Raw genomic sequence first — 15207 nt, 5'->3', positions numbered from 1 at the left:
TCATGTGAAGCTTGATTAACATGAATTTCATGTGAAAAATATTTGCCTGTGTATTGATATGTTGAATATTTCATAGAACGACCAGCCAGAGCCAGAGCCAGGGCTTGATCCCCAGGGTATTGACACTGCTAGGAGGACTTGGCAGACCACTATGGACACACCTTGTACTTTCACAATAGAAATGCAGAATATTGTCCCATTTGGTATGTCTAAGCCATCTATATATCCAGAAAGAAATATTGGTTCAGAAAATCTTTATTATTATTGTTAAAGTCTTTTTGACTTCTATGAATCTTTAAAAAAATCTTTTAAAAATCTTGAAAGAAGTTCATTTTACAAACTAATTCTACTTATCAACTACAGATCCTTTTCATAAAGCATAATTTGAATTCTTTAGGTCTGTAAAATATTTCTTGGAGTTTGTATACACAATTGAAGAAAAATAATCAAATTGGAAAAATTAAGCTACATATACATGTATTTTGAAAATTTATTTTATAATAATTTTAAATTCAAAACTCATGCTACATGCATGATTTTTTTTAAATTTTTTTTGTATTCTTTTTTTCCTTGGATATTACGTCTTCTTCTCATTATTTGATGGGACATTAAAATTTATGAACAATATACTATGAAAGTACTATTGTTTGTGGGGTACCATTTTTCATGGTTTTCTTGGGTAGGCCAATCGACGAAATTTGGTTCCCACTGAAAAGGAGATTTCCATTGATGTGTATACAGAAAATCTCAAAACCATGAATTCAAGAATCCGCAAACTTGAGTTTTTTCCCTAATCCACAAAAATTGGTATCCACAATTTAAAGCACTTTCACAGTAATCAATGAAAATAAATTATAATTTCTGTCTGGTTTTCAGAATCTGCCATTTTTAGCTCTTTATCTATATTACATTGCATATTGAAAAGACTTAATGATAGTTCTATTATTATAGTTGAGTGTAAGGCCAGGTTTGCCACAGACACAATATCAGCTGATAAGGAGATAGAACTCAGTGTTTACCTCAGGTCTGTATCCAACACAAAATTTACACTACCATCAGCATGAATTTTGATTTCACCACTCTACAGAGAGTTAAGTCGCAGTATCTCTCTTCCTCCATATCACAAGTTCCAATAGAAGAAATATTACAGAATATATAAATTTTATTGTAGTATTTGTTCCTTACGGAATAAAACATATAAAAAATGCTCTCTATGGAATTTTCATTACAAAATAATCAATAAGAAATGTTCTATCGGAACTTCTGTAATATGGATCAAATATACATTGACATCTCCACCCAACTTGGTTGAGTTGTCACTTGAAAATATGCCTTTAGCTTTCTTCATTTCTAGTTACTTAAAATATATGTTACATGAAGTACTTCATTATCTTTCTTACACTGTTAATCCTATACCAGTATATTTATATTACATGTTTTATTGTCCTTTGATTTCAAATGTTTCAAATGTTTCAGATACAATGTATTGACATAATATACATGAAGTATTAATGATATTGCATTGTTTTCAGAGCTAATTGTCCATTCCCTGTAAGGTTCTCAAAGTTGTCGGTTTTCCTGAGCAACCAAGTAAGTTCATCATTCAATGTTGGTGAATAAAAATACAAGTGTTTTTTAATGTGGAGGACTTTTAATTCTCATATAATTAAAATATAAGAAGTGAGATATAAATTGTTTTCAGATGATCAGTTACTATGGATTTATTCATTTTTCTTGATATCAGTGTTAAACTGTATAATGACAACAAAAAAAAAATACAAAAGTGCGGCAGTGGGGTGATTCAGATTTGTCAAAATGCCAAAATTTTACCTGAACATGAACACATGAGACAATCTACATACTACATATAGCAATCCAAATAAAAAAGATTGCACATAAAAACTGAAGATAAGGGAAAGAAGACTATACACAATTAACTGAAGCATTAGCAATTTGAATTCTCGCAATAAAACTGGGAGTGTTGGCGGAAGGAGACATCTAAAAGATAAATTTATTGATAAATTGTCAAAAAATAAAGTTTAAAGGATGTGTTCAAAATTGTTTCTAGTATTTGTATCAAGTCAATAATGTTTGAACTTTTTTTTTTAATACAATACAATAGACAAAGATGAATGGATTTCACAACACTAGGAATAGTAGAATTGAACACCTTTTATTAAAAAAAAAGTTTTCAATTTAAAAGGAACCATGAACGGAATGCTCTTTTTGGGATGTTGAATTTGTCTTCTATAACAGCACCATCAACTATTTTCCAAAAGAGAATTGTAATTAAATTTGACTCCACATGGAACATAAGAATTTGACTCCACATGGAACATAAGAATCTGACTCCATATGGAACATAAAAATTTGATCTTTTTTTTTTTTTCAGATATACAACCAGTACTGTTGTGTTGTTGATGGCCATGGTGTGTCAGCTGCATCAGAATCAGATGGAACTGGGGCTGATCTATATTTAGTACCAGAAAAACCCAAATCTTACAAATTTAATTTCCTTCCTGTTAAAGATGATGTTGACAATCAACTTGAGGTAAGTCAGAATTGCATCTTGTTTTGCAGATTAAAAACATGTACATGCATATATCAAATTATCAATTCATTATATTGATATCAATCCCACAGTATGCCAGTAAGTTCCGACTAATTACAAAAACTTTGTTCTCCTTCATTTAAGGACAGAACACCCCAAGTCAATACACAGTTGGTACATAAGAATCACCTAGAATTCCATCTCAGCTAGTACTTATCAAATTAGTTTAAAATTGCTACATGGATTCATTGTGATTGGACTCTTGAATTTTTAAATGCAAGGATTGTGAAAGGGAAATTTCTTTTGCTAAAATCTTTGATCTAGTCAATGAGAAATTTGGTACATGGATTCATTGTGATTGGACTCTTGAATTTTTAAGTGCAAGGATTGTGAAAGGGAAATTTCTTTTGCTAAAATCTTTGATCCAGTTAATGAGAAATTTGGTACATGATTCATTGTGATTGGTCTTTTGAATTTTTAAGGGCAAGGATTGTGAAAGGGAAATTTCCATTGCTCCAGTTGATGGGAAATTTGACATTAAGTTTGCATTATAATAAACATTTATAACACATTTGGACATGGGCTAGGTTCACTTAAGTCTTAATCTCAGTTCACTATTTGTAGATAACTGCTGTAGTACTAGAATTTGGATTAGAATCAGGCTGCCTTGGGAAGCTTAAATGGGTTGGTGGTGGTGGTGATGCAGTTACTCCTTTACAGACAGCTTTGTCTATTCTCCCTAAACAAATCAACCCAGAGGGACCAGTAGAATGGGACAATGTTGATGTAAAACCTGTTATCAAGTAAGTAAACTGTTCACTTATTATTTTTCAGATTCAAGATTGCATTTAATGAAAATCATTTGATGTTCTAAAAATAAATTATTTATGAGGTGTTTACTTATACAGATTTTCCATATTTTCTACAAATTTTGACTGCAAATTACGCTCTATGGATTATGAATATCTCCATACTACCTACCGGTATGTTAGAATTTCACAAAGTTCAGGATTTAACAGCTCATTTCCGTAGAATTCGGTGAAAATATGGATTTTCATCAAGTAGTATATACAGGTCTAGGTCTGATTTTTCAAGGTTATTTTGTTTCAATGCAAAAATTGAACAGATTTTACAAGGAATTTATGTCAGTCAGATAAATTATTAATGCTGTTTTTGTGTACGCAGAAAAAATATTGAAACTTGAACAATTGCCTTATTTGTTCTTATTTTCAGTAACAAACATTTTGTAAACTTGACAATGATAGATTTTTGGCCGGGTTGCACATGCAAATTGCCTGATAGAATGGTAAATGTTGGTCGGGGAAACAGGGAAAATATTTTTTGTAAAATTTTTCTCAGCAACTATAAGTCATACCCACAAGATGTTTGATACACTACTTCAGTTTGAGGTCACATATTGTGAAATGCAATTTCAGGTCTGTTGCACTTCTACTTTCTGTTTATCGATCTGGTGTATTTTTCAACATTCCTGGTCAAATGCAAAATATTTTAGTTACATTTTTCTCATCAAATCACAGCTTCTATAATTTTGGTATGCAATTTAAGTATGGGATCCCATATTGTTGGATGCAATTTCATGTCTTTCACACTTCTACGTTCCTGTCAAATGCAAAATGTTTTCAAAATAAATGATAGAAACAGTTTATGCTACAAACAATACTTTACAGCAACTTAGACATTTCTGTGACTGTCTTTGACCCATATTTTAGCTTTTATGTAGCTTTTGTGACTGATAAATACACTTCTTATATGACGTCTTTATATCATTAAACAGTATATGTCGGTACAACCCCACCTTTAGCACCTGCGCACTGTCTCTTTTCTTTTGCTGTCACTTCGAGACAAAATACTCATTTAAAAACGTTAATGCGATGATTTAACGGCTGAGAGGTTATCTAATAGAAATCAATTATATAAAAACACACATTTAACACATACGTTGACATAAATATACAAATTTAATCCAACTTCCTTATGGGGGAGGTTAAACGGAACAGCCGTTATTTCAGCTACACTTAGGGAAATTTTTTGTCACAAAAATTACCGTATATGTCATATTAGAAAAGAAATAATTCCTTCCTGGGGTAGATTTGTACTAATTTTAACATGGGTTTAGCATTTATATTCTCATTTAACACATCGCTTAATTATTTCTTAATTAATCTGACCATATTTGTATATTTGTTTTCCACAGAGTAACCCACAGACCAGCAAATGTGAACTTTATACTTCACCATGAACAACCTTCCTTACTGAATGAATTCTATCAGATCATCATAGATGTAGAAAATAAAGAAGCCTTGGATATTATGGATGTTAGGTGAGAATTCTTAATAACATTCTTAAGTTTAGGAATGATTAGTACTTTGTTCTGTAAAAATGCCAATTGAAAATATTTTAATTAAAGTGAAACTGGAATGTGAAATGAGAAATCAGTGGGTATTTTTTTTATGATAAGCTTATGATCATCATATGAATTGATCTCCAAAATCATCAAAATCATCAAATCATCCCAAATTTTCAATTATAAAAGGCTATTGCAGAACCTCGAGATTGAGGACTTTAAGGCTAAACCACCTGACTGTTCTTGCAAAACCTCTCCATTCAAATATGGTCCTTCCGGTCACGTCGTTACGGGAGATTTAACCATTATCGAAAACGAATCTCTGCGTAATATCCTTTCTAAAGGTCCCAAGTACCGTGAACCATGCTCCATAAATTGGAATTATGACTTTAAAGTTCTTATGGATGCCGTCGAGGACTATGCAAGAAAATGGATAAAACGAGAACAAGAAGACATTGATTCTCTGTCAGAGTGGTTGAAGGCCATGAGGTCTTTAATTTTGAAACGAATGAAAGTTTTAAGTAGGTCGATGAGTGCCAAGGCTACATCAGTTTACAAAGACCCCGATGTAGCAAAAACATTGTCTACTATACATGACAAATATGTTCTCGTTACCAGCAGACAAAGTCCAAAACAACATTGTTTTTGTCTGCAAAACGTTTTATATCCAGTGTTTATTATCAGAGGTAGACGTAGAAAATAATAGCAGTGATAAGACCTACACTGCTACCACTCTTTCCAAAGAAGAGATTGTGGAAAACCATAAATCTGTGCTATCCTCTTTTGGTCTCTCTACCAAGGACGATGATTGTGATTTACCGTCTATGTACTGGATTCCTAAACTTCACAAGAATCCATACAAACAACGTTTCATAGCTGGATCTGCAAAATGTACCACCAAACCTCTTTCAAAACTTTTAACTTCTATACTCACAACTGTCAAAGAGGGTCTACAGTCCTACCACAACACTTGTTACTCCCGTAGTGGTATTAATTCAATGTGGATCCTGAAAAATTCAAAAGATCTTTTGGAGACAATCAGTTCAAGACTATTATCTGAATATAATAGCATTAAAACCTATGATTTTTCAACACTGTATACTTCTATTCCCCATACCCAGTTTAAATCCCGACTTAAAAACATTATACATCGTTGTTTTTCCAAAAAAGATGGTACACCTAGATACAAATATATATTTCTTGGTAGACATTCCTCATACTTTGTAAGAAATAATTCCAAATCATCTTCCAAATATACAGAGGAAGATGTTTACAAAATGCTGGAATTTTTAATCGACAACATATTTGTCCAGTGTGGTGGACGTGTTTTTCAACAAACTTTCGGCATTCCAATGGGAACAAATTGTGCTCTTTTACTAGCTGACCTATTCCTTCACTCTTATGAGGCTGACTTTATAGCTGATCTGATCAGAAAGAAAGAATATTGTTTGGCTAGATCCTTCAATCTCAGTTTCCGCTATATAGATGACGTGTTATCTTTAAACAATCCTAATTTCAGGAATTTGATACATTGCATCTACCCAAAAGAACTTGAGATAAAAGATACTACAGACACTGTGAAGTCAGCCTCATATCTTGACCTACACTTAGAAATCGATGGTAAAGGAAAACTACCGACCAAACTTTACGACAAACGTGATGACTTTTCATTCAGAACTTTCCTTTCATCTGTGGCAACATTCCTTCGGTTCCTGCGTATGGAGTGTTCATATCACAACTCTTACGTTATGCCAGAGCTTGCCGGGACTACACAGACTTTTTGTATCACGCTAGAACTCTGACAAATAGGCTTCTGGAACAGGGTTATGTTGCTACAAGATTGAAGTCATCACTACAGAAGTTTTATGGTCGTCATCATGAACTCGTGGATCGTTATGGTGTATCCATCAGCACCATGAAAACTTGATTTATTCAACGGGTCATAGTTTTCCTTTCCTCGTTTGTCTACCCCGGACTTGACTTTTTATGAGCAACTCGGCGGGTGTTTCTAGAAAAGCAGAGGACGCTTACCCTACCGGTGCACCTGGTCCATGCTCCCAGTTTTTAATGGAGTCCGAGTTGCTCATTTACTTTTGTTACTTTGTATGTATGATTTTAGTTACTTTATGTTCTTTGTTGTGTATGTGTGTTTTCCATGTCTGGTCTTTGTCCCTGGATTACATTCTTTTGATTACCGCTATAACCTTGGTTCCCTTGATTACTCTATATGATTATGATCTGTGGCACATTTGGCTGTGTACATGGTGTATGCCACTTTATCTGTCCATCCACCCCCTGGTGATGATAACTTGACAGATTAAGATATTTATAAAACTTTGTGCAATTGTTTTAACTATGAAATTTAGAAAAAAGTTTTTTTATTAGAATTATTAAACTTGTTTAGCTTTAAGGTTGTTTTCTAGATGTACTGAATATACATGTATTTGAGGCAAAAAAGACCAAATTGATAAACATGTTGTGCCTCCAATTCCCTGATTCAATTGAAAAACATGATGTGCTACCAATTCCCTGATTCAATGGAAAAACATGATGTGCTACCAATTCCCTGATTCAATTGAAAAATATGATGTGCTACCAAAATTGCCTGATTCTTACACATTATGGTACTTAGGAACGGATTGTTTATTGCGTAACAGTGTGATGACTTTTACTTTTTATACCCCCACAAACAAACTTTGAGGGGTATTGGTATATTAGAATCACCCCTCTTGTCTGTACATCCGTCCATCTGTCTATCCACATTTTTTGTCAGCATAACTCCTCCTAAACTGAAACTTATTTATCAATATTATTTTCAGGCTGACCTTTGGACTGAAAGACCAGATTCAGGCCACAACTCTAGAACAAACAGGTAGGTCTCTATCATATGTAAAAAACAGAATGCATAATAGAGATAGAGTATCAGTAACATCCTAATTATGTAGGATGTCTTTAACATGAATAGTTGAAAATTGTGCTGTCCTTACGGACATACATAATTTAGAAACTTTTAAACACTGGAAGGTTTGCATTATCCCATTTTTCTAGACATCACCCATATAGCAACATGACAGTACTTAATTTATCTTCTTAGTTGTTATTTGAGTACAAATGACTCTGTCCTAAATAACAAAACCCTAAAATCATATTAAGTATTGAAAAAAGCCTGGCTGTACATGGAAGGATATTGTATGGATTGAAAACAAATGTAATCATAGAAGTAAGAATACTTTTAATTTTCAGAAATTTTTACATTTTCCTTTTTCCACAAGTTACCTTGGCTTGAACTTTCACTCTAAAACACACCTGTGTTTTGATTAATTCATCATACACTAATGGATGTCAATTCCCATGTTTGATTAACAATCTATGGACATAAATTTCTTTTGCTTTAAAGTGGAATTTTGCTTTATCTATTCAGAATTTCACCATTATGATTCTTTTTTTACTATATACTTACCTTGGATTTTTCCAATTCCACATTTTTTGACCTCGTTAAATCATGTCTGAATCTACTTCAGCCCACATTAGCATGGATAAAGCTGAGTATGATGGTAATGTAGAATGTCAGAGAATAGGATCCAATATAGGTGTAATACAAGCTGGTAAAAAGGTTTGTTCAAATTCAAATATTTATTGCCCTATTTGTCGATTAGCTTCCTAATATCTTCCTTTATTATATAGATAGCAGTGATTTACCAGTTCTCAAAGTAAAAATTTTCAATATTTCATACTGTTAGATAAATTCTGTAATTTCACTCTTTGGCTTTCTCCCACCAAAATGTCACAACATGAGTATCAATCCATTCGCAAAATATGAAGTTTATGTTGAAAATAGCAGCTATTAATGGAGGAAATCTGTATAATAAATAGGATAATTACTTGGTTATTGTGAATAACCTAATATGATCACCCGTGCCAAGAACGCAGTTAGATTTAACTGATGCATGGAACAAGCTCTGCACACTCATTAAAAATCTAGGCGTTTTTTGGCACTCGTGATCGTATTTTGGTTATTCACTCTTTCCAATTAATTATCCTATTAGTATTAACTTGATGATTACTAAGCTATCTTTGAAATATCCCTAGCACTGAGCAAATTACATTCAATTGTTGTTTTTGGTATGAAATGAATCAAAAACATGCCAGTTAAAGTAATCGTAAGCTACTATCAATCTACTAATGGATAATTTTTTTTAATGCCCAACCATGCATACTGACCTATAAGTTACCATCAAGTAATACTTAATGATTCATGGGATTGATTTGATTCTACAGTATTGGGTTTGTACAATGTTAATTGTACTACTGTACTCAGTCTCACTTGAATTGTATCATACTTAATTGTTTGAATATTATTTTATAGGAGGGGTCATTATTTATCATAAAGACACCTTCCGTCAAGTATTGTTAACAGTTCACGACATAGACAGGAATTGTTTGAACATTAATTTAATGAACACTTTTGTGATATATTTTCAGTCCAGTAGAAAAATGTATATTAAAAACATGCAAACAGGAAGTAAAATGGTGTTTGTTAAAGTAAGTTTTGTTAGAAGTTTTTGTGTAAAGAATTACATATATAGTAACAGTTCTCCTTTTTTATTTTTCAAGCATCATACACATATAAAATGCATGTAGAATCATTATAAAATGATGAATACTACAAGCATCAAAGACAGGAATGAAAGATAAATATAAAGCTGAAAAATAATCAAGGTTGCGTCGCATTGAAACTTTGGCAAAAGAGAATACAGCCTGTAAAAAGTTATGTATATCTATAAATACCTGAGACCTTAATATATCAGATGTTAAGGGTCATTGGAAATGCACTTTCTAAAGCATATTCTTTATGCCATATTCTTTTATGTGCCAATATTAAATATTTTTTTATATAAATTAATAGTTTGACAAATGAAATTTTGTATTTTTTTTCAATGGCAGGTTGAATATTCCATAACTGTTCCTACTAGACAGGCCGAGATTACCTGTTCTTGTCAGAAGGAAGAGTTCATCACCATAACAACCGTGTCACCTTTTGATGTGTCTGTTAAACTTCAGTCCATGAAGGTCAGTAAATAGATCAAAACCATGACAACCGTGTCACCTTTTGATTTTTCTGTTAAACTTTAACTCCTAAAAGTCAGTGAATAGGTCAAAACCCAATCATATCATTTTTTTATGTGTCAATTAAACTTTAGTCCATGAAGGTCAGTAAATAGGTCAAAACCATGACACTTTGCAGAAGACACACTGATATAACTAATATATATGTTTGGGAGAAAATTGCTTATTTGAAATCAAGGAAGAGAAAAAAAACATATGAAATTGTTCATTCTAGATGTATTAATTTTAAAATATGCTATATGAGTACCAACAGTGACAATGTAAATTTGTGGCTTACATTGTATTAATCTTAGGTATATATAGCATTGATGTACAGTCCATGATTTAAAGTTAAGTTGCATTACCATTAGATAACAAGGGTGGATCCATCATCCAGTGATTTTGAAAAAGGGGAGTTTCAGGTTTATAATTTGCCCATATTTTGCACAAAATTGACAAAATCTTTCAAAAACTGGTGGGTGTCTATAACAGTTAAACCATGATCAACTACGCCAAAGACGTTTTTAAGTCTACTGCAGTTTTTCTTCACACTTCCATCTATTTACAAATTCTATTTATTATTATAGTTTGACGAAATCGAGAACATCCAAGTAGAAGAACCTTTCATACTACTACCAGAGATAACCTGTAATTCTCCCTGGCCTGTCGAGTTCCAGTCCAGTAATATTCAGATGGTAAATATGTATACACTGTGTGTCACTGATAAATGATTATGATATGGACTGACTAGTTATTTGCCTCCATAACTAGTAATTTAAAAAGAATTATTTTTGACCGGCCAGGTTGCACTCATGCAAATCGGCTTATAGAACAGGAAAATATTTTCGTAACATTTTTCTCAGCAACTAAAATTACAGCCATTAGATATTTAGTCTGTTGCACTTCTACTCCTGTTTACTAACTTTAGTACATGTAGTTAATAATTTAGAGTAAACAAATACACAAGTAATGGTAGCAATACAAAACAAACAATAGTTACATTTTATTGCTTTTTTAAATGAGGTTTTTATTATTATTATTATTATTATTTTAGCCACAGAATATTCAAAGTACAGATGAAGAAACTGTGTCTCAAATTCAAGGAGGTAATATTTTCATTCACTGCAGTAAATACACCCCATCAAGTATTCAATAAACTGTCAGTTTCTTCAACTCATTAAAGCTTTGTTTTGGTATTTTATTACAGTATTTGTCTTCTTGGTATGATGCTCTTTTTGAATGTCTTGTTTCAGAGTAAAAATACTTAAAATAATAAAAACAGGAATCAGTCAACAGCTGTATCATCTTTAAGATTTTTAGTCTAATAGTTTACTTATATAGTGCATAAAGGTAACTAGTGTCTATTTTATTTCATTCATTTTGTTCACAGATAGGCTGCTTTAAAGTGACGGTAATATGTAATGGTGTTCGTTTCAATGTTTTTTTACATGAGTTTGAAATTTTCTGCACAATAACAAATTTTATTGTTTTCTGCTTGATGTTTAAATGGTCAACTGACTGCAACTGTTCAAGTTAATATTTTATTGCTTTTTTACTTTAGTATGCCTGAATAAGAAAGAATGTGCTACTGAATGCTTCTGCCTGATGGCCAAACCTACAACCCAGACATCTACATCCCTTGGTACCTACACAGTATCATGGAGAAGGTAAGAGACTTGACCAAGTGTGGTTACTCAAATGTTTTTCTTGCCAGTCACATAGATACAGCACCTGAACTGGTCTATGCAACAAAAATTGCAATTGGTCATCTATCACCGATCAGTTTGTGATCAGTCATTGATATGTCAAACCGATCCAATAAACCAGTGATCGCAATAAACCAATGAATACTATCATTTTACATTTCGATAATTTTAATAGGTCATCCGTCATTTTACATAGCAAAACTGCAAGCAGATCGATCGATCAACTGTCATTGGTTCTCGATCTGTCAGCAATCAATCAGTCAGTGGTCATCGATCCATCCAATTGCACGGATCGGTTCAGGGACTGTATTGACATGTATTCAGTGTCATAGAGAAAGAAAGATCTAAACACACATGTACATGTAATATGTTATAAGTGAACCAACCTTACTCAGATTACTTCTTCGGTCAGTTCATATACAGTATTTTCTTGGTCAGTCCATATACAGTACTTTCTTGGTCAGTTCATATGCAGTACTTTCTTGGTCAGTCCATATACAGTACTTTCTTGGTCAGTTCATATGCAGTACTTTCTTGGTCAGTTCATATACAGTACTTCCTTGGTCAGTTCATATGCTGTACTTCCTTGGTCAGTTCATATACAGTACTTCCTTGGTTAGTTCATATGCAGTGTCATGGAGAATGTAAAATCTTAACATAGTTTGCTATAAATGAAAGAAATTACTCAAATTTACATAAATTTAAAAACGCACACCCACATTTTTTTGTCATGTTTTGGCCAGAAAAATAATATTACATACACTAATTCTAACGTCAACAAATGAATGAAAATTGTCTAAGCCTGTGAATTGTAATACACAAATTAAAGCTCTGTTACAGTGTCATTCCATGATAGGGTTGTAAAAGTTACATTATCCTCAACTAAGGGTGTTTGGTCTGAAAATGTTGACAATGATAAACTTTGTTTTCATCAAAAATATTTACAATTATTCAGTACTGTTATCTGGGTATTTTTGCAGCAGTTTTATTATTGTTATCATCATTGTACATGTAAAACAAATTAATATCCCTGATATTTTCATCAAAGTTGGAAAAGATTGTTTACATTATGTCAAAGTATGTTCTGTCTGAACTTAAGGAGGTAGACCTAGAGTAAGGGACATAACTCATATAATCTGTGATATGTTTGTATCATATTCAATTTCACCAAAGGCCATCAATATTTCATTTGAAACAGAATGAAATCAGTCCAAGTTATTTTGATGCTTACATGAGATTAATATAAAATGCTGAAAACAAACATTCCAATGATTTGTGAGAGTTATGTCCCTTACCCAAGGTCTACCCACTTAATACAATGCTTGCTTCACATTTTAGGAAATGGGACAGTGATGTAGATCTTCCATTTGTCACTACATCCTTCCCTCTCCCAGTGGTCAATATGGAACATATTCCAATCTCAGTAGATTTACGTCTCCCAGCTTATGGAAGTGTAAAACAACTGCTCCCTCTCTGTTATGTTATACATAATAGGACCTCTTATCCCCAGGAAATGGAAGTATCCATGGAACCCAATGATAACTTCATGTTTTCTGGAAATAAACAGGTAAATAACTTTGTGAACATGCAGTTTTTAAAATCAATTATCTATTACTTGTATTTCCAATTTTATGAAAATAAGATCTCTCAATTGTTTTATTCAGTCACTGCATGTAGGATTACCAGCACTCCATTCTACTTTCTGTTCTGGTGACCCTACTGATCAGACAATCAGATTTCAACTATTATGATTTTGAAGGCATTATTGAAAGGGGAAAACCCGAGGATTCTGAAAAGGTCATCTGAACAGAAAGTAGAATGGATTGTTGTTAGATCCTACATGCAGTGACTGAATGGAACAATTAATAGCTCCAATTTTAATTAGGTCGTTGTATTTCAAGTCCACACATGGATTTTGATCAGTTGCTACAGAATCAGCCTTCCGTAGATTCAGTTGAAATGTAATTTAGACATAAAGTTAACATAAATATGACTTTGTGGCAAGTTTTAAAACATTGTGTAAACACAATTTATATGTAAAAAAACATTTTTTTCTATCTTTAGATATGATTTACACATGGTAATTTCAAGGTTGTTTAAATACATTACACTATACTCTGTGTCAATTAATATCCTGACCGTTCAATTTTGGAAATAAAGATAGAACTACAAACTTATTGCCACCCACCAAGTTATTTAGACCAGCTCATTTTTTTTTCTAAAATACTGTCTCCCAAAAATTTTAATTGTTAAAATCTGATGACATTTAAGTCTAGCATCACAATGTTTACACTGTCGAATCGGTAGTGGTTTTAATACCAAGACAGATTTAGTTTGTCGGTTATTTGACCAAAACCATTATTTAACACTTAATTTCCCATCTAAATTCATGTTGTTCCTACCAATGTTGCACTGTTAAAACTTTCATTTTTGTCAATGCTGAAATTGAAAAATTCAATGATCAGTATTTGTCAACAATTAGTACTTAGTAACAAAAATGGTTGAGTTACAAAGGAATTATACAATTTTGTTAAATTAAGCATATGAACTATATATTCTGATGTTTGGCTTTTGTAAACGAGAAATCCCTAACAATTAAAACAGATAACTACTTTACCTCAAAAAAAAGACAGGTTGAAATAAGATGTTAAAATCAATAATGGGATTAAACTGACTTTCAGTATAGTTATTTTCTGATGTATTTAGTTTACAGACCTAGAGAGAAAAAAACTATACACTCCTTTTACTTTTTATTATACACAGATACATTTTCGAGTGTTGCCTGGGAAACCATATAGTTTGATGTATAACCTGTTCCCTCTGATGGCAGGTCACCTAATGTTACCAAAGTTAGCCGTTAATATGGTTCGTTATCCAGGAACTATAGACCCTATAGTACAGAAAATGTTGCCATCACATGTCTTTATCAAGGTAAAATTAATGGATTCTACTATTCTGAAACTTAAGACTATATAGGGCAGAAAGTGTAATAGATAAATGCTTTTTGATAGATGAAGTTGATGTAAAAAAAATACTATGCAGAAATTTCTTAATGTTAGAACTTCACATGTGAAGAGTCTTAAAGGGAAAGACCATGTTGTTGTGAACATCATAAATATCGAAAGTAGTCTGTTAAATATTCATAAAAATCAAATTGAAACAAATTAATTCCTTTTCTTAATTAATAAATCAAGATTTATAATTAAGAAATATGAATTTCCCGCGCCTATGGTCACCACCATGACCGGTTGAACTGACGTCACGAAGTCGGTTTGTAAAGTGAAAGTAAAAAGGTAATTGATTACAGTGTCCGAAGAAATGGCAAATTTGGGACTTTTCCCCTATAATTTCAACCCAAAATGAATAGAAGAGATTGAGGCACAACATGTACAAGCAAATGTCAGACATCATCGACGAATAACGGGATTTGCAGCCAGATGACTAGTATTTGTAAGGAAAATCGTATAGCTACTTCCGAA

The 15207-nt window shown here is 32.5% G+C and overlaps 1 protein-coding gene across 3 annotated transcripts in view; it reads left to right on the top strand.

Annotated features, from left to right (window-relative positions):
- Positions 1-15207, top strand: part of LOC148607509 (trafficking protein particle complex subunit 11-like) — a 34759-nt gene that overhangs the window by 17204 nt on the left and 2348 nt on the right. For all 3 annotated transcript variants that reach the window (XM_088544581.1, XM_088544582.1, XM_088544583.1), the window contains exons 16-30: positions 77-203; positions 952-1024; positions 1533-1590; positions 2393-2551; positions 3176-3354; positions 4767-4892; positions 7736-7788; positions 8438-8529; positions 9399-9458; positions 9861-9986; positions 10610-10717; positions 11077-11128; positions 11584-11689; positions 13067-13295; positions 14492-14659. In XM_088544581.1, the coding sequence (XP_088400707.1) occupies positions 77-203; positions 952-1024; positions 1533-1590; positions 2393-2551; positions 3176-3354; positions 4767-4892; positions 7736-7788; positions 8438-8529; positions 9399-9458; positions 9861-9986; positions 10610-10717; positions 11077-11128; positions 11584-11689; positions 13067-13295; positions 14492-14659 (1716 nt within the window). The remainder of the gene's footprint in view (positions 1-76; positions 204-951; positions 1025-1532; positions 1591-2392; positions 2552-3175; positions 3355-4766; positions 4893-7735; positions 7789-8437; positions 8530-9398; positions 9459-9860; positions 9987-10609; positions 10718-11076; positions 11129-11583; positions 11690-13066; positions 13296-14491; positions 14660-15207) is intronic.

Source organism: Perna viridis, chromosome 9 (assembly GCF_037379345.1).
Source record: "Perna viridis isolate PV_CMFRI_1.1 ecotype Kerala chromosome 9, ASM3737934v1, whole genome shotgun sequence".
In the NCBI taxonomy this organism is placed as follows: Eukaryota; Metazoa; Mollusca; class Bivalvia; order Mytilida; family Mytilidae; genus Perna; species Perna viridis.
Note: the sequence above shows the minus strand (reverse complement) of the source record. Positions and strands in the feature narration are given on the sequence as shown.